Source organism: Pogona vitticeps, chromosome 3 (assembly GCF_051106095.1).
Source record: "Pogona vitticeps strain Pit_001003342236 chromosome 3, PviZW2.1, whole genome shotgun sequence".
NCBI classification, from domain to species: Eukaryota; Metazoa; Chordata; class Lepidosauria; order Squamata; family Agamidae; genus Pogona; species Pogona vitticeps.
Window position 1 is genome coordinate 47758322 of NC_135785.1, and position 21357 is coordinate 47779678.

The following is a 21357-nucleotide window of genomic DNA, read 5'->3' on the forward strand; positions in this document are numbered from 1 at the left end:
TTTACTAGATAAATATTTATTTTCATTTTTATTTGATGAAAATATTTCAGCATTCCAGCAAATGTTCATTTAAATAGAATAATACAAATAAATAGCTTCATACGAAATTACAACTCCTTTAAATAAAGACTAATCCCCATTTGGGGCTTTTACTGTGAATTTGTTACAACTCAAATGAAAGACTTCATCTTTCATAACTATAAATCCAGTTTTTAAAAAAGTTTTCTATCTTCCCGCAGAAAACAGTTCAGTTTAGAGAATCTGAAACATTCCACAGGTTCACAAAATGCTTTTTCTGTTTGTGAATGCCAACCTCAATTTCTAGATCTCCCTATTTAAAACTCTGGCCATAGCAGAAAACTTGGTAGAACGCAGCTAGATAAATCCAGAAACAGACAGCAACTGGCATGTGAGCTCACAGTGCATTCTTCAATTTAACCGATTTAATGAAATCATATGTAGTGCGGAGACCTCATGAAGACAGCAACATATACTTTTCTTCTTCATATCACTGAGATCAATGTCCACTCAATATTCTTTGGCAGTCTTTTCCTTAATCTGTTATTGTAAAATCATTCTGCTGAGTTACTTTCTTCATCCATGGTTTAGCCCTTTGGATAAAACTTCTGAATTGAGTACTGTTCTTAAAAAAATCTCTGCATACCTCCATCTCTGAAGTAGAGGCCAGAGAAGACACTGAATCTTTAGAGAGAGAGAGAGACATGCTCCATAGTTAACATACAACCTCTTCACCACCAGAAGATGATACTCTGAAAAATGAATCTATGCCAAAAGCCTATCATAGCACCTGTTGATGAAGTATCTCCCACACCATCCTTTTGCGGTAGTATGGCATGTGACACTGCAAAATAATAATAATAAAACAAGTTTTAAAGACTTATTGCAGTCTATCAGGCAAAATTCCCATTTACAGAGGAATCAATGCACAAAGCCTTGGTGTCAATGTCTACTGCCATCTTACTCTCCTCTATCTTCAAAGCTTACTTCTTTACAAAAACATCATTAGTTCATAGATCACAGACAAAAGTTTGCAAAACACTTGCTTGGAAGAAGAACAAGCTACAGATTTACTCTGCATGTGAAAAAATAGTCATATCTTCATAAAAATATGGGAGAGAGGCCTAACATAGCATTAAGCTGTTAACAAGAAGGAATGGAAGGGCTTTCGCAAAGCATTGCAAGTTACTTACCTGTGTAAATACAATGGGTTTATCCCTGGAGATAAAATCTGCATATTTACAAGCAAACATTCCACAGTCACTGCCATTTGACTGTTGTGGAATTTCCTATGATTGAGGAAATGAAGAAAATGCAGAGATGTAGCTATCAGTACTTTTTTATTTTGATTTACATTAAACATTAGCGTACTTTAAGAAGACTAACACAGTAAGTCTACAACTGACCACCAGTTTGATACAACAAAGGTAAATAGTGCACTTCCCATTCTTCTTGTTATATTGACATATTTGATTTACAGAAGCTGTGGACTAGCACTACTTGGTTCCAGATTAAAAAGTATCCAGGAGCCATTCTAAGAAATCTACTTGAAATTTTTCAGACCCTTCACTGAAGTAGCCTTATTCAAGATAGTCAGCATTTTGTTTAAAAGAATGATACTACAGGTGTCTATCTTAAGTCAGTGATGGCGAACTTTTCTGAGCCCGAGTGCCCAAACTACAACACAAAACGTATTTGTTTCAGTGTGCCAACACTGCAATTAAACCTGAATACTGAGGTTTTAGTTTAGAAAAAATAACTGCCCCTGCACTGCAAGGGTTAAATGCTTTTTTTTTTCTAGAGTCGATATTAGCAGAGAAATACTTACAGGACCTCCAATCCCCCATCGGGCTAGACCGGTCATGGACACCATTGCACCCTTCCACTGGACCACCGCACCAACAGAGGGGAATGCCAAAATCCAGGATTGGAGGACGGGTAAGTATTTCTCGACGGTAACTTATGGCTCGTGTACCCACAGAGAGGGCTCTGCATGCTAGCTGTGGCATGCATGCCATAGGTTTGCCATCACTGGTCTAAGTAGCATGATAGAAAGTCTTTAATAAATCAATAAATTTAATGCTTCAATAAACTATGTTTTGGGAAAGTTTAGATAGATCACACACTCCACAACATCCTGTCTGACATGAAAACATCAGAGCTTTGAGAACTGTGTTTTCTTTAAAAACACACTCTGTATTTCATATGCAACAGGAAAAGGTGAGAATAATTGAAGCACTAAAATTTGAACAGGAAGAAATTGGAATGGGCAAGGAAATAAGCAACGCTTTATAAACCAGTGTTGTTACATTGCACTGGTTCGTTCTCTCTCTCTCTCTCTCTCTCACACACACACACACTAACACACACACACACACACACACACACACACACACACACACACACACACACACACACACACACACACGGGGGAGGGAGAAAGAGATGCACAGCAGAGTTATAAAACCCAGAAGCTGATTACACTCACATGTGGTTTTACACTGTAAAGTGTCCATGATGTAGGATTAATACCCACGTTTCTCTTGGCTTTGCTTTCCTCCTGCAGATACTGCCTGTTCAATAAAGCCATAAAATATGTTACTCTGGAGTCTTTGCCTCACCAGGTTTACCTGTATATATATATGCACAGATAGCAAAATTTTGATTGACAAATGGATCTGATATCTAAAAGAAGGGGGGGGGGACATTCCAACGTCACTGAAGTGAACAAAACAATATTTGATTTATATATCTCAAAATGGTGCATGAAGATTGCTTTTGACAATTATTAACCAACACTTTCAGAACTGCCACAGTTGTTAGCATATTATAGCAGATAGTTCCTTATGTCTGGTCATTTATTGACAACCATAGCTTTAATTACAAGTTTTATCTAGAAATTATAATCCTTCTCTTGAAAAACACTGTAAAAAGAGTAAGAGATATTTTACATGTACAATGCAATAAATAAGCACTTTACTTACAGCAATTTCATACAGATTCTGTCCCCATTTTGCCCCATTGAGTCAAAATATTTAATGGTCTCTCTCCTCATGTCTATAACCTGCCATCAAAAGAAAGATGGAAATGGAAAAATTGTGGGGCCCACAATATAGTATCATTTCCCCCTTTAAAAAATACTAGAAAAATCTAAAAAATACTCACCACTAATGCCCAATGTACACTGATATGAATAGGCACCAAAATCATATCGTATTGAAATAAGTCCACTCCTTTGGTCCATCTTCTCACTGCACAGTAGCCTGCAGAATTTAACTTAGGGTAGAAGAAAGTACTGAATGCATAAAGATCTGCAAATCCTGGCTTTTTATTTCTCTCCACTAGAAGATTCATATAGAAGTTAATGACCTATAAATACAGGAAGAGATAAAAATAGGAAAAATAATATAAATTAGCAGTATATCTGTTGAAGGGAAATGTCACAACATTAAAAAGGCCAAATTGCTGACTTCTGGAGTTTACAATAAAATTAGAATTAATCTGACCTTCCTATCATGTAAATAATTGTTTCTTGAGAAATACAATGCTTTGTGAATACATCTGTAGCTACTAAACATATAGCATTTAGATGGCATCCTATTAAACACAACTAGCTCAACAGAGCAAGCAGCTGTACTTTATGTGCTCTTTATGAGCCTCGTGGCGCAGTGGTTAAACCGCTGTGCTGCAGCTAAAACTGTGCTCACGACCTGGGGTTCAAATCCGAGGTAGCCGGCTCAAGATTGACTCAGCCTTCTATCCTTCCGAGGTAGGTAAAATGAGTACCCAGCTCGCTGGGGGGGGGGGGGCAATGTGTAGCCTGCATAATTAAATTGTAAACCGCCCAGAGAGTGCTTGAAGCGCTATGGGGCGGTATATAAGCAGCACGCTTTTTTTATATGGAGGTATCCAGGACCAGCTTCCTGGCACTCCACTTCCATACTAGTACATCTCCAAGTGAGGGGAATCCCACATTACTATACCAGTGGAATATTATAATCCATAAGTATGCAACTGGATCCTGGACTTAGTTCTTGGGGCAATAATATTATAAAAAAGGAGAAATGCATCTGATACATATATCTCTGCAAAGCCAAAAAAAAAATGCTACTTCTATGCCACCCCATAGTGCTTAAACCTCTCTCTCAGCAGTTTATAATTTAATTATGCAGGCTACACATTGCCCACTCACCCACTCAATGACCTGGGTATTCAATTTACTGGCCTCCAAAGGATGGAGGGCTGAGTCAACTTTGAGCTGGCCACCTGAGCCCAGGATCAAACTCGGATCATGGGCAGAATCTTCACTATATTACTGAAATGTAACCACTGTGTCATGGGACCAATAATAATGACTGGGTCTCAAAACCAAAAGTGTCAATGTAGTTTAATGGAGAGAATCTTGATTAGGACTCAAATGCCCAAGGTTCAAATCCCCACTGGTCAACGGATGGCAATGATAAACCACTTGTTGTACACCTTACATGCTTTCAAAATCTGATCAAGGCCACCGTAAGTTGGAAATTACTTGACAACACATAACAATTAAAATTTAAGATTTGCCAGTGCCTCATTGCAGCTTTGTCTATAATAAAAAGCTAACTAAGTTTTAATTAGCATTGAAAATTTATGTTTTACCACATCATTGAGCCATTGCTGGTTTTTTAGAGTCTGAATGTCTCCTCGTGTAATATTCAGTTTGAAGGCACTTGTTAAGATCTCATCATCTTCACCATGACTCAACGCATTTGCTATTTCTCTCTCCATATCCTGGAAGAGGCAAGTTTTGTAAGATGAATCTCATATAAAGCAGAGACTACTGGCAGAACTGAATTTTGCAAAGCATTTTTTGTAAGGGCAGGGAGACCTGAAAGTCACAAAAACTTTGTTGTTCAAACCCTGCAGAGTGTGAAACAAATGTACACCATTTTGGCCATATGCACAGTGAACAAAGCAGTTTGGTTAAAATCTAACCTAAAAAGTTCATTTTTAAATATAAATTATAGTATTCTCCCTGAATAATGTACTGAGGACAGAAGAAACTAGCACTATTTTTTCTATGGATATGGTCCAGATGACTTTGAACCCATCCCAAACAGCCCTACTAGAACAATGCTACCTCTGTTAGGGCTGGAAGGCCCGCTGTTGACTTGTCCACACTCTGCCATTTCTGTTCTTCCGACTCAACTAGAGAGCAACTTCTGTATGAAATTCCTTCCTGACTCAGTCTTAACCTAAGTGATACCTCTTCCGATAAGTCATCTGCCAAAAGCTGCTTTATATTCTGTTAAAAGAAAAATTATTGGTGAGGAAAATAAGTACAGAATAAGAAACGAACATTCAAGACACCACAGAGTAGCATACTTACCTTTCTTTGTAATATCAAACTAGGTGTTCTTTCTAATATCAACATAGGTATTATGAGTATTTGCAAACTAAGTATCGGCTCACCAGAAGCATGATGTCACTAATAGACAAGAGGGGCAATTTCCCCCTACACAGTGAACTCATGAGGTTGTATGTAAGAAATATTAACTCACAAACTAAAACTGAAAAATGGGCTGAGGGATAGGCATTGGTTGAGGTGATGGACCTTTACAGAATTTTTATAAAGGGATGGCAAAGGAAACTTTCAAAACGTCTTCCTTCACAGATTGAGGACAGAGTGGTGGTGATGGTGAGTTTGGGTCATTTTTCCATCTCTCTCTCTCCCATTGGAAAAAAACACTGTGATTATTACATATAGATATATGCTTGAAGGTTTGGAGTTGATAACCAAATTGCCAGGGGTCAGGATAGGAATACTGCAAGAGAAGACCAAGGCTCAGAATAAGCAAGTTCATAGAATTTATTTGAAATTTACAGTTGCCTTTAGCAACATTTGGGAGAAGAGAAGGATGTAAATTTACCGTATTTTTCCATTTATAAGACTATTACCGTATTTTTCCATTTATAAGACTATACTTTTGTCTAAAATCTTTAGACTAAAAATTGAGGGTCGTCTTATACACGGAAGTAAGCTAAGGAGAGAACAAACACAAGTGGAGGGGAAAGCAGGTATCAAAGTGATCCTGCAGTGCTCTGATCCCTTCCCCCCTACACTTGCTAAATCCCACTTAGAGTTCTTAATTTGGGGTTAGAAAAGTGGGGGGTGTCTTATATATGGGGTGTCCTATACACGGAAAAATACAGTAAATAAAATCTTTAAAATTGGCACCATAATTATATCATGCTAGAATGATATCATTCACAAGTATTTGATTTAATTAATTAAAAAATTTTATTATAAGGAATCAACCATGGACAATATAAAGCAGGAAGGTAACTGCTTGTATGATATATGATTATCCGTTTTAAGTAAATTAACAAATATAAATAAAGTATTATAGCCCATAACACAATTTCACTCTTGGGCATGTTGAGAGAGTTGCCTCCTTCAATATCTTCTCATGAGCCTGGAACTGGGCCTAGCTGAAGAGTGTATATCAGTGGTTCCCAGCCTTGGGTAACCAAGATGTTCCTGAAGTGCAATTCTCAGAAGCCTTCACCACTAGCTGTGCTGGCCAAGGTTTCTGGGAACCACAGTCCAAGAACACCTGGGTTACTCAAGGCTTGGAATCACTAGTGTAGATCAAAGCAATAGACACTGAAATTTAAAAAAAAGTGTCACTGAGATACACTGCACTTTTTTTACACCTGTGCTTTTTTACTTTAAGAGCACACAAGAAGCAAAAACTAACAAAGGAGATTATATCATGAATATGACAAAATTCAAGAAACAAAAGATTTGTGATCTCTAACATTCCTCCTCTTCCTCTACTCTGATGTACCCTGGCATTTTATACTGAATTACATGATGGACTATATGTATTTTGAATTTATTTAGACACAAGATATGGCTCAAAAGTGAGCTTTAATAAAATATTGATCACATATGAAACTGCAATGGGGGGGGGGGAGAGCACATACTTCACCATAAATACTCACCTCTTTTTTCTGTATCAAAAACTTCTCTGACTTTGAAGGTCTTTCTGTTACTGTCATCAAGCTGAGAAAAAAGCAAATATTAATATAATGGAAGTGTAGAACTATTATCAATGCAAAAATGGATATTTTTCTCATCAGAATAGTATTCTCATTCAATTGCTAGAATTTTATTCTTGTTAAATCCAAGAGCCTCATATTCCTATAAGGAGCAGTAACCACCATACTTGTGGTAGTAAGGAATTAAACAAAGGCAAATTGTACATGTCCCTTTAAAAAATGGCTCACTCATCTACGCAAAAAAACTGATACAACAATGGGCTGCACACGCACTGCCAACTAGAAAAGGTGTTTGACTACATTCTTCCTTAAATACACATAACTGACTGGAAAAGCTCTAAAACAAAAAGTAAAGACTGAAACCGAAGCCAATGTCACATGATAATCCAACATTTGCTTATGCAATAGCACTTTTTCTCCCTCCTTCTTTTGCAAGCCCATGAAAATGTGACTTGGAAGGTCCCAACCTCTGGAACAAACGCTGAGGACACAAAGGGGACTGCAATGGGATGGAGAAATTGCCTCACCTTCAATTCCACTGGCGGAAAAACTACAGCAAAATTCACCAAATGTATTTTGCTATATAAAACTAGGGAACTTCCTCACCAATCAATTTTTTGTTCTTGTCTGCCTCATAAAATAGGAAAAGCAAATATTATGATGTAGTCATTTTAGAAGCCTGGAAGACAAATAATATAACCACTACTTCCAATCTTGTTTCACCACCACCACCCTCACTAGGACCTCTCTTCCTTGTTGTACCTTACAAAATGCAAAGAGAGAGGAATAGAAATTACAAATTTTACCACCAACAGCTCACATACTAGGAAAAATCTTGTGCAACTTTGCACACAGCACCACTCAGATCAGGCACCAGAAACATTTAAGCTTCCTATCTTCCTGTTTCAGGTTTCAATCCTCCCTCAGACTCCCTTTTGAACTGGGGAAGCCTTTGGGAGCCTCAGAACCCAGGAGAGAGGCCTTCAAAAGTCAAAATCACCACTGGATTGCCACCACTAGGAAATGGGCATTGCCACTAGTTATTTTGTTTTGCTTTTAAAGGCTTCCTCCGTCTCATCCTGAGGTTTCCAAAGGCTTACACAGTGCAAAAGGGAAGCTGAGAAAGCATCCAAACCTAAAAGAAGGGGTTAAGAAGTTTATAATTAGTGAAACTTAAACAGTTCTGGTGCATGATCTGAGTTGTGCCAGGTGCAAAGCTATGCAACAGGATATTTCCCATTGTTTTGTAATTGGGCATTATGCCTAAGTTTATCTCAGCGCTTCGTCTCCTGTCATGAAACTTGATGCCATTTGACAGTATTCCTCAAAGTGTAAAAGTTAAATCATGTATAAGTATGAAACTGTGTGCGCTAAAATCAATTTCAAAAAGTCAGAGCCCCCTCTGAGTCACATAAAGCAAGTTTTTTTTTTCCACCAACCTGTTTACATCTGTTTTGGAATGCAGGGGACCAATGCTTCCAACACCTTAAAAATGGAATTAACACAATAATTCTGCTGGTCATTTTGCTAGCATAGAGGTGAGTGACATCTTAAGAAATGTTGGCTGCCACAATCGTTTCACATGTTAAATTTTGATTTCTTAGTAATTTCTGTGGAAACACACAGCTTCTTATTCTAGGTATCTAACTACTGCAAGCCCACTGCAGGAATAGGAAGCAATCTTAATTTATATCTCTCTACAAATTTATTTAAAAATGAAAGTCTAGGGAAAGGGAAATGAATCCTACAATATGTATGTTTGGGTAGCTGTACACTGAAGTAACAGAAAATGACAAATACAAGATTTACAATAGGAGAACATAAAATATACATACTTGATATGCTTTAATGTTAAGGAATCAATTCCCCCTCTTATAGCAAGCATAGAGAGCATATTACTACTACCCTATTTTTTAGAGAGCATATTACCACTACTCTATTTTTTGTTTGTTCAAATAATTATTTGAGTAAGTTTTTCACAATTCAAAATATTAGCCAAAATTTCAGTTAACTTTTGGGAAAAGATGTTTATATTGTTACCACAACCCACTTTAATTTTTGTAAAGTAGCAACCCATGTTTTCATATCTCCTTAGAAAGGATGAAATATTGAGAACTGCCATAATTCTTAAAGAGGAATTTACTACCAATATCCTTATGAGTATGCTATCACCAATACATCTTTTTCTCACAATTCAGTATAGATTCTTCTTGCTATAATCGTTCATATGCTACTTAAATGAGTTTTGATTCCTCTGCTATGTGGTGGTCATCATAAGAATAGGAGACATGCATCTGAAAGCATGTAGGCATACACTCAAAAGCAGACATGGGCACGAACCACAGTTCATCCATTTGGCACAGTTCGGCAGAGCACTCAACACAGGTGTTCCCCACGGGTGCTGCATACTGCCCTCTCCTGCCTGCTTTGCACATTCAGGTGGCTGTCCACTTAAAGGCAGCACTGCAGGCTTCCCTGCCCTGCCTGCTCATCTGAGTGGATGGCCACCAGAGAAGGTGGAGGAGGGAAGTGTGTGCTGCGATCAGTAAGTGGGCAATCACACTGAGAAGGCAGAGGAAGGAAGCAGGCCTTGGCTGGGGAGTGGGCAAGCACACAGAGGAGCCAGGAAAAGGAAATGTGTGGCAACTGCTGAACAGCTGTGTGGTCACCATGCTGAACTGGGCCAAACCACCAAACCATCATTCTCATCTCTAACCAAGAGCAAAGACTAAGTTTCTTCAGACATACGGTAAGTCTATAATCATGCACCTCACTTTCATATATTATGCCACTGAATGTGGAGATGGATACACTAATGTCCTATCATTTGTAGAACTAAAAACAGTCCTTAAAGTTCACTCTTTATCTACTAGTTTATAAATATAATATATATATTCTTATCATTATTTATTCATATATTCTTACCATTAACTTACCATTTTTTGGTTTTCCAAATGAAGCATGATTTATTTCAGTTAATGATACATGGCCATAACTTTGGGTACTTGGTTTTGCATATACAAAAGAACAAACAGATAAAATTAAGTTCTCAGATAGAACAAGTATAATCCTAGATTCCAATTACACAACAGCACGTTGTATTGAAAATTATACATTTAATATGGAACACAAACATGTTTTATACTAGCAACAAGAGTCCATTAATATTGTGATATAAACCCAAACTATTTTGAAGGACGGAGAAACTTACTTGCTGGAACACATTTTTAAGAGCTGCTGTAACAGGGAGGATGTGCGATCCCTGTGTCCAGCCCTGTTAGCAATCAGGTTGAGTTTTGGACTCATTGAGGTTTCCTGAAAATTCCCACAGGAAGCCCCACACAGTAATCCAGCTAGGATGTAACTGATTGATCTACTAGAATTCCTCAATGTAGGCAAGACTCAATGGACCCAATATAAGACATCTCAGTGGACTCAATATAAGCCAAGGTTTCTTAGGCCATTATCAAATGTTGTATCTGTTGTAATTCCCACCTTTATTTCCTTATTAACTACCCACTACCACTTCACAAGCCCCATCAGAGATTATGACACTCATTATCATGTTCCCCTTGTTATCTATAGCCAACTGGTAGAGGCTCAAAAATTCTATACAACTCACAGGTGTATTATGATACACAGAAGTGAATGCACGTGCAAAAAGATGTCTCCTGAACAAACTGAGAAGCCTAAAACTAGGAACAATTTTAATACAAAGTTATGTTCAATTTGGTTTAAATTGGTATAAAAATCAATGCACTGAATGTACTAACTTTCTTTGTGAATTATTTGTTAAAATATATGAAAATCAGTAAGAAAAGGGAGGCACCATAAAATGTATTTTATTATCACTAAAACATATTACAAAAAAATCTGCACATTTGTTAAGCAAGGAAGTTATGAAAAACAAGGGTAGTCCCACAACTATCGGATTTCCTTCTCCTACAATTACCAAAATGATGGTCCCACAAGTTATATAAACACAAAAGGGCTGCTAATTTTTTCTTTGTTTCTCTGTCCCCACCCCCCATCTGCAAAACATTATGCAGAAGAACAGGGCAAGTAAGAAACATGGATTTTGTCTCCCAACAGAATTGTACTCCCAGCCTCTCAAATGGCATAAAACAACAATGGTTTTCATGTTTGTGCCACTTATTACAGTGGTTGTGGTTTCAGTGACAGCACATTCAGCAGTGAACGAGGAAAGATGACAACCCAAAGCATCCCAAGGACATCAACTCCCCACTTGAAGAAATTGCCCATCTCTACTCTAAGCCAAAAGAGCCTGCCTTAGTAAGCCAGAAAAACAGAGAAGTGCCATGGCCCTGGGTTTCACCTCTTTCTTCAATCAAGCAAGCTAATAAATGGGATTCGGGGGGGGGAAAGCCAGTAAGTGAATGTTTTGGCTTAGTACTATGCATGAATGCAGCCAGGAATGCTGCAGAAGTGCATGGATTAAGAGGCCATTTCTATCTCACAATACAATCAAGCTGGATTTATCTTAGTCTCCTCTTCCTGCCAGATGTCAAGTCATGTTTCAAAACAAAGCACAAGATACCTGTGTACTGTTTTTTCAAGTACTAAGTGAAAACTAAATGCTCTACCAATTCATTTCAAGCTTTTCTTAAAGTGTTATTCATTATAGAGACTTACTCCAAATATTTTGCTCTTACAGGAGAGGGGATAGTTTCCGATCTCTTTTCTTTTTCTTGCTCCAGCAGTTGTTTATATTTTTCTCGCTCTTCCTTCTGAACTCCCTAGGGGCAAGGATAAATACTGAAGTTATTCATCAAAAAAAGTAAAGACAATCATACTGCCAATGTTCCGAAAATATTCCATGGTATTATCCCTCAGTGCACAAGTTCTCAGGCTAGTCCCATAATCACTCTAACACAGGAACATGCTGTTGTTTTCAGTTTACAGATAGGAAATTGAAGTGCAGCATGTTTAGAACTGCAATTTTATCCCCTCTTACTTGGAAATAAATTGCAATGAAAACCAGCAGATTGTGTATCTTAATATCGATACAGAAACCAGGCCATAAGCGGTCTGTTCCGTATAATAATAGTTAGCATACAGGAAAAGGGAACTGGACGATGACCAGAAGTTATTAGAGCTGGTACTTAAATTATAATTCTTCCAGCTGAACAAAGAAATTTTCCTAGTTGTTTTAGAAACAATATAGTAGAAACTGCTAGCCTAAAAAAATGAATATTGGACAATACAGCAGAAAAGATAAGAAAGAAAAACATAGGCAGTGTTTTAAGGAAAAATGTACAGGAAAAATTTAAGGAAATTTTTATTGGAAAAATTTCCAATTAACCTGTCAGGATTTTTGCCAATACTGCTAAATCTAGTCAAGGCCTATCTAACATAGCAAGTACTCACCTTGTATAAATTTAAATACATATGAATTGGAAATGAGATTTTTAAAAATCAGCTGTTTTAAGTGAACCATTATTGCTCAGTTTAGCCTTTCTCACTGAAATGTTGAGAAAAATGTGGTGAATGTGGTGATGTTATTCTCTGATTCTATATAAAATCACCACATTTTTATATGGAATTAAACCCAGTGCAAAGGCATCTCTCAAAGATTTCAGTTAATAGCACAGCCTTCTTTAGAGGCAGTTATTCCAAGCTAGTTGAAATAACTGAGCCACTAATTCCAAACTACTTATTAATATGTTCTATTATAATGCATTGTTTGTCAGTAATATACATGACCCAATAATAAAAAAATGACTCAATATAATATAAAGTACTTATATGTGTGTGTGTGTGCTGCCACCAAAATGATAGCCACCCTGAAAGTGGCACACTAAGTTTGGGTTTCCATTTAATCTGTGACTAGAGACTCTATTTCTAGAGAAGGCACAATGAGAACCAATAATCCCAAGACTACTTTTGTGACTATCCACATCAGCAATAATAGGCTTTGTGCACACTAAGGAAACAATATTTTATTGGATATACAAATATAATGTCCAACCCATCTACTATATGTAACTACATGTGCGTAAGTATCAAAAGCTACTCACCTACTACAATAGACTAACTCCAACACTAACATAGTCACCCAGCAGTCTTCCATGGAACTATAAGACAGACACCCCTAGGGTCTGCAGATGCACAACACTTCAATTGACATCAGCCTTTCCCAACATGACAACCTCCTGATGATTTGGCCTAAAACTTCCACCAATCTGTATCCAGCATCCCATTGTTGCTGGGTGGTAGGAATTGTAGCCAAGGCATTTAGAGGACACCAAGTTGGGGAAGGCTTACATACAGTTTCTTTGGTTTAAATAAAGCTCAACTTGAATCAAAATACTACAATGGCACATACAGTATACGATGCATACTCTCTCAACTTTAGTGCTGAAACGTGTATTATGTAATTCATAGAAGCCATAATTCTCAATATGAACAACTAAGCCCACTGAATTGAGCTACTGAAATATTCTACTGTCATTCCACTACCAGGACATTCATAAATGTACATTGAAACATAAGTGTTACATGTTGGTGCACTTGCCTCTTCCACTGTACAGCGTGGCTTCCTTAGATACCTTCCAGTATCTAAAGTGGAACCCTCCAACCAATGCCTGCGGGAAACAAGCCCCCAAGATTGCAAGTCCTCTCGAACTGCATTATGATTTTTCTTGCCATTCTTTCTGACACTGTATGTCTGGTCATGCCTGGTAAGAGGAAATAAAGGATTATCCTGGCAATCATACTACCTGCAAGTTACTGATTTCACTACAATGAAGTGGTATGCATTTGAGGATAGTTGAGCAGACATCGTTTTTACACTAATTTAGACACAACAATCCATGCAAGCAATATCAGAGAACACAATAGATATGTCACCTCCACATACCCCATAGATCACATAAACTTCCAGTTTTTATACTCTGAAATATGGTATCACAAAATGCTAAGCCTAAGATTATTTGACGTTGATGCTGACATGTAAAATATGCAGGCAAGTTATTTTCAATTACTTAATTAAGAAGCCACCTGAAAATAAGCTTCCTACAAGGTCATCCTGAATTAAAAAGCACGTTCAATGAATTGCCTATAGGAACATTAAAGCAGAAGACAATTGGGGGGAAAAACCCATGTGCAGCAATAATCACACAAGCAGTTTCCCTTTGGTGGGTTACCACACAACCAGTCACACACTTCCTGTAAACCAGTCCTAAAGCTGGCCACATGAAGAACAACATACCAAGGGGGAAAACTGTGTGAATGCTACTGCATGCATAGTTTTCCCCAGCAGGATTCTAGCTGAACTAATTACATGAGTGATTTAACAAGATCTAACCTGCAGAATTAACTTAGGGAATGAAAGTAATCATAGTGGATTACTGTAACACTACAGTCCCAAGTAGTCATTAGTTCATCTAAGACTAAATAAAAGTACAAAGGGAGAAGTGGTTGTCTATTTTAGGGAGGTTTTAATTCTTCACAGTCTTCGAGGATTTCTAATTCTAAGGTGAAAAATGAAGTATATCTTAAAGATTTTACCTCAGACAGGTCATAACTCTGTGAGAGTCAGATACCATCTCTATAGCTGGATTCAAATTGGAACAGCAATTAGTTTTCTTACCTGTGGAGAAGGCAGCAAGACCTATCATAAATAATTTTGCAGACAACAATTCCAATGTTGATTTTGGACAACTGTCAAATCTCTTTCCATGGATAAAGGAGAATGTTACATTACAAACTTCTGTTCATGTTCAATCAAATAGATGTATTTGCAAACCAGTATTCCAGCCTGCTGTTCAGAAAACCAAGGACGTGTACTTCTGAGAAGAGGTACTTCAGGTTATTATGCCAAATAAAAAATAAATCCTTTATGCCTGAAAGTAAATGTAATGGTACAAGGAAACTCTACAAAACAACAGCTTTCAGGCATCCTTCTCAGCAAACTGCCTTGCAAGGAAAGTTGTAGCTTCCTAGGATCTTTCCATATCAAGAAATCTACATAGAGATAACCACACACATACAAGGAACAGAACTGAAACATTTTAAAAGATGGAAGAAAAACAAGAAAGCTAAACATAACAAAAAGGCATGCATTAGAAAGGTGAGGTAGATTTTTGCATAAATATATTAAACAATGGAATTGTAATCTAAAAATAGCAGAATAAATCCTGAGTAAGTACATCACATTTAGTATCAATGGAATAAATGCCGTTGGTGCAGTTCCAACAGAGTACACCTGATCTGGCTAATTTTCTACCTATTGCCAATTTATAATTAGGCAACACTTTCATTAGGACCAACCAAAACACCAAAAGAAGAATGGAAGTTTTAAAGTTCTCCAGAGCAGCCTAGAGGATGAGGGAGAAAAATGCAAAGTCCCTAAATTAGACTAGATGCAATATACTGTATCTGTAAGTCACAGCATGTATCACTTACCCATTTTAGATATCTGCACACCAGAGGTAGACTCCATTTGTTTGTCAGCCAAAGTACGGGAGACATTTGAAACATTCTTGAACAGAAGATGCATATTTGCATTAATATTACTGTACCCATGCCAAATGTACAAACCCCATTCTATTCCTTAATTTTTTTTTTTAAAAAAAACCCCTTGGATTAAAGAAAGCTACATCAATTACTGCCTTCCATCCCATCCCCACCTTCTACCAAATCAGAAGTCCCATGGATTTAATTTGATCTTCTCAAAATGCACACAAACCTCATCGGTGGCTTCTGCATGCTGGTCTCCGGTCTGAAGATATTTTGTTGTCAACTGGGATGGTAATTTAATTAAACTGGCAATCCCTTGAGTCAACGTACCAACAATACCTAGGAAAAATGAAACATAGTAAAATGGTATCCCATCTAGTTGGAAAATTTGACCTCTAAGCGGCAAGGAAAACCCACATCCTAAACTTCAGGTAATACAAAACAGTGTGACATTCATAAGCTTTGAATCCCTGTGAAGGCCAGGAGGACGAGAGTGTGCCATCTCCTCCAGAAAACAAGGATGTAAAGGAGAAGGAAAGAGAGAGGGAGGTGTTAAAGACAAAGGGAGACGAAGAAAGGGTTAATATAGAGGTCTGCCTCACGGAGGAGGAGCAAATGATTGAAGAATGGGAGGAGGATATAAAAGTGGGAACAGGTGCGTGGGACTTTTATATGGAAACCAGTAAGAAAGAAAAGAAGAAGAGCGACCATGTGAGCAACCTATTAAAAGACTTCCCAGACCTGAAGGTGGGAGGCTTGTTACCAGATCCATCGCTCGAAAGAGGAGGAGGAATGACCATTAAGGAGACGTCTGAATGGACAGTGGTGGTTTTCGCAAGGGGACAAGGTCCCTGGAAGAAGGTGGTACACCCAGATCCCATTTTCAACAAGCCACCCATGTTGTGGCACCATATGCACAGTAAGAGCGCCCCGTTGAGGAAGCCCACTGACAAGGAATGCTTTTGCCCAGCACCTCAATATTGAGAAAGGACGTTAACTCTGATAATGTTATACATTTTGATAGTCACTTGAACAACTGGGATCCATTTATCCCCACTGAAGTTGTTATTGATACACCTTTGTTAAATATGAATAAAAATAGTCATGGTTTGAATGATACGTCTGCTTCAATTTCCGTGCCAATTTCGGGACCGCCTAAAACTTTCAAAGAACCTTTTAACAATCCCATTTGTGGGAAAAGACAGGATATAAATGGAGTATCTTCCCATGTTAGCTCTCTTCTGGGATGAGATCATTCTGCTGATATAATTTTGAAAAATAACTTTGTTCTAGAAACAGCCTTGAAATGTCCTGACATGCATTTAACTTTGAACTAGATATTTGCTTTTTATTGGATAAGCCCAATAAACATTGTACAAAGTCCTGAGAGGTCACATTGTAGCAAAATGTTATTTGATAACAGGAGGAAAAGTCTCAATTTCTCTTATGTACAAATATGGAACGCAATATCTCTCTGCACACATCCAAAGAAAAGAGTTTGTCTTGCCCGATAAATCCTTTCCAGGTATAAATAAAAAAACTGTACAATCAAATCATTCTGATTTAGGAAAAAAACCCTCTCTCTTGATAGGATGAAAAACCCACTTTACTTACAGAAAATATTTGAATAAATTTACCTGATATTCTGATCAGTTTAGAGGCACTGTCTTTCCACATCTGCATAACTATGATTTCACTCGCAATAAACTAAGTATGCCTGACATCCTAATTTTTATGTTATGGGTCCAGACACAACAACTGATACAGCATACATTTCTTTATTCTAAAGACGACAACATGACATACACAAGACACACATTCAAAAAATACTCATAACTCCAACTCCCAATCAAACCCTCTAGGCATTACCTCATTACAAGGCCCACCTGTCTCCTACAGCTGTCAGAAACCTCCTTTAAAGTGCCAAATACACTACACCCCTCCCCACTAAGACAAGATTTTATCCTGTTACAATCATAGTCTTGCAAATAATGGGGAGGTGGCTGTACTCGCTGAGAACATCTTACACCATTATCTTCAGCCTGCCCATTGGTACCCAATAGATCAGGTTGTTCCAAGGTTGATGCCTCCACAAGTTCCCCAGCATAATGACCCTCTGGTCTTAAAACTGTTAGTGGATCTATAACGGGCTGACACACAATCTCTACTGCCCGAGATGCCCCAGCTTCCAGTCCTCAGCTGTTGATATCCTCCAGCCATCTCTGCCACAGAGGATCAAGATGACATTGCAGTTCCTGTTCATCAGATGTTGTCACTCGATGTAACACTGGCCCGGTTGCCATAGCTATTGTTGCTGGCCCAATGAGGGCGCCTACCATAATTACAGGCACAAACCAGATCCCCAGGGTGAAAAACCCACAGTTTCCCCCCCTACTTGTTGTGATTCTTCTGCCAACATGTCTGGGTGCAACCTATCAAGGATCGTAGTCAGCCTTGTATTCATTAAAAGCTCCGCTGGAGTACGCCCTAATGTAGAATGGGGTGTAACATGTTGTTGCAACAACAATGTTGCCAACTGGTCTTGACAATTCCCTCTAGCCAGCCAGCGGAGAGTGTCTTTCACTGTCCTAATATTCTCTCTGTCTGTGCATTAGTAGACGGGTGCAAGGGAGCTGATGCCACATGCTGAATAGCATTATCTCCCATAAACTGCTGAAATTCTGCTGATATGAACTGAGCCCTGTTATCTGAAACAATAGTGTCCGGCAAACTATGTGCCACACAAAGCCTCCGAAGTGTACAAACAACAATGGTTGTGGATATACTGGACACAGGGACTATCTCCAACCATTTAAAAAAAGCATCCACCACAATAAAAAAAAAATAGTTGCCCCTGAAAGGGACCAGCAAAATCTATGTGGAGTCAGGACCAAGGGCTTCCTGCCGCCTCCCATGGGTGGACGGGAGCCTGTGCTGGCGATGGACTCGACTCCTGACACATCTGACAAGAATGAACCCATTCATCAATGGTCTTATCCATCTCAGGCCACCAAACATAACTATGAGCTAGTGCCTTCATACGCATTATACCTGGGTGGCCAACATGTAGTGCCTCAAGCTCTTGTTGCTGCAACCTGCTTGGAATAACAACTCAGCTCCCCCACAACAAACAACCTCTGTGCACTGAGAGTTCATTCTGACTACAACTAAATCCCTGGAACTCTTCCATCATTGAATACCAATAGCATCAATCAGGAATCCAAGGAATTCCACCTGTGGGACTCCAAACTGACACTTCTCCTGATTAACCTTTAAACCTGCTGTCTGAAGTTCACCTAATACCATCTGGAGTCACTCGGCTAGCTCAGCTTCACAACCTGCAGCTACCAAAACATCATCAAAATATGAGATGACACCTGGCAACCCTCGCAAGAGGCCTTCCATGATGCCTTGAAATATCCTGGGGGCCACAATGATATCAAACTGTAATCACTTTACCTTAAAAGCCCCCCTATGTGTTACAATTGTTTGTGCCTCTGTGGTGTTATAATCTACTGGTAATTGTTGATAATCCTGGGCCAGATCAAGCTTTGCAAAGATCTTTCCACTATTCAGCAATGCCAGAAGATGACTTACTACTGGCACCGGGTATGCATGCTGTTGTAACACCTGATTAACAGTACATTTGCAATCATCACAAATCCGCACAGCCCTTTTAAGCCCTTTGCCTTAAGAGGAATAGAAATAGGTGTTTCTCATCGAGCATGAGGCACTGCCTCTAGGACGCCCTGAACTATCAACTGATCCAATTGTTCATCAATTTTAGGCTTAAGGGCAAATGGAAGCCGACGTGCCTTTAAATAGATTGGGGTCACTGTTGGATTCAAATGAAATAAAATAGGCGGCCCAGTGTAACTCCCCAAAGATCCATCAAACACTGCTGCAAACACCTTACACACCGCTGTAAAATTGCCATGCTTGATTTGTTAAATACCAGAAATATAAATGCCCAATGGTTCAAACTATTCCAATCCCAGTAGGCTTGGTAATTGCCCTTTTGCTACTACCACCCGTAATGGCCCTCTGAAGTACTTATAAGCTATTCAAAAGGTGCTCATCTCCAGTACAGGAACCTGCGTGCCCTGGAAATCCTTAAGAAGAACCTCACATGGCTCCAATTTGTGCCTCCACCCCTTAGGACAAATCTGCTGGAGTGTCTGGTCTGCAATGATAGATAATACAGAACCCGTGTCCACCTCCATTTCACATGGCACATCCTGAATTCTTACAGTCACTCTGACCTTTGATTGAACTGCTGGCTGTAATGTCATCACGAAACTGTCTCCTTTAATCTCTGGCAGTTCAACAGAATGTGAGGAAAGGGTGTGACACTCACCTGTAGCCCTTTCTGGATGCCCAAGCCGCTTGACGATTCCCCCTTTCAGCTGCCCTTGAGTAAGGGGCAGCACGACAGCCACAAGCAATGTGCCCCACCTTCGGCATTATAATTCCAGAACTAACATCCCTTCCTCCGATGGGCCCCTCCCACAACTGGCACATAGATTTTCGGGTGGTACTTTTACTCCTTAGCTCCTCTAATGGATGACTCACATTACAGCTTCGCCCTCCTCCTCCTCCCTAGAAGAGGAGTCCTCCCACTGCCCTTGATCAACGCTTTCAGCTTACTGGGAGGTGGGGGAGTCTTTTCCTGTTGAATTTATCTTGTAAATTTCTGTCCAGCTTCTACAGCTAAAATCTCCTCATAAGATGTTTTAAAATCCAGATTCTTCCTTGCAAACAATTGACACTGCGTTTTTTCATCCCTTATGCCACAAACCAACCTCTCAATGCCTCATCCAGGTCTTCAAAATTACAATTCCTGCAGCTTACCAAAGGGCTGTAACATAATTAGCTGCTAACTCATCAGGCCCCTGGTCATGTTTGTAAAAAGCATGGGGACAAGCAATCTCTGATGGTTGAGGTGAGAATCTTGCAGCTTGTCTTTGATTATTGAAAATGTGATTTTTTTTAAAGGGGTAGGAGCACACAAAACTCTCACTATCTCAAAAACAGGCAGCCCACAAATGCTGAGAAAGGTAACTCTAACAGTCTCTGGTTTGGTTATTTTGTTAGCAGCAAGGTAAAACTCAAACCTTGATATGTAAGTTTCCCAGTCTGCAACAGTTGGGTCAAAAGGCTCCAAATATCCACTGGTAACCATTTCCACAGCTCATCCTTCATTTCTCCAACAGTTAGCCCACAGAAAGGTAATTAATTCAGCCCAACATACCCTCTGTAGGCAAGCAAAATCTCATTATCAGTGTTATATTGTGAGTCCAGACACCACAACTGCTTCAGCATACATTTCTTAAATACCCATAACTCCACCATCCCCAATCAAACCCTCTAAGCATCACCTCATTACAAGGTCCACCTGTCTCAAACCTCCTTTAACGTGCCTGATACACTACACTAATGAATAAGACCCACACCAAGACAAAGTGGTCTCTGAAGAAAGGAAGAAGAGATAGATGCATATGAAGAAGTATGACAGTGGTGGGCGACGTGTGGCATACAGACTACAACCCACCTTCAAAAACAATTTTTTTACAGAATCTCCTGCACTTTTTATGCAAGGGGTGGGGGAACATTTTTTCTAGGTATTAGTCCCACCTCCACAGGTCAATTCTGGTTTTGGAAAAAAAAAAGCCTGGAAAGAAAACACAACACAGATCGGGTCCAAACTCTGATGAAACTGCTTCCCCAAAAAAAAGATAGGAGGAGGATTTCCAAGTAAATTTTTTAAAAAAATTAGACAAGATGAAAGAATTAATGGGTGCCCTTTAAGATCCA

General features: G+C 38.9%; 1 protein-coding gene across 7 annotated transcripts in view; it reads right to left on the minus strand.

Annotated features, from left to right (window-relative positions):
• Positions 1–21357, minus strand: part of SENP2 (SUMO specific peptidase 2) — a 23354-nt gene continuing 1997 nt past the window's right edge. For 3 of the 7 annotated variants that reach the window (XM_078389300.1, XM_078389305.1, XM_078389306.1), the window contains 16 exons: positions 15773–15882; positions 15490–15565; positions 14593–14674; positions 13598–13760; positions 11716–11819; positions 9999–10066; positions 8502–8547; positions 7006–7066; positions 5138–5302; positions 4657–4788; positions 3184–3387; positions 3003–3082; positions 2507–2591; positions 1212–1307; positions 809–862; positions 1–702 (listed from right to left, as the gene is read on the minus strand). In XM_078389300.1, coding sequence (XP_078245426.1) covers positions 595–702; positions 809–862; positions 1212–1307; positions 2507–2591; positions 3003–3082; positions 3184–3387; positions 4657–4788; positions 5138–5302; positions 7006–7066; positions 8502–8547; positions 9999–10066; positions 11716–11819; positions 13598–13760; positions 14593–14674; positions 15490–15565; positions 15773–15882 — 1634 coding nt within the window. In that variant the 3' untranslated portion in view covers positions 1–594. The other 4 variants (XM_078389304.1, XM_078389302.1, XM_078389301.1 and 1 more) reach the window with 4 other exon arrangements.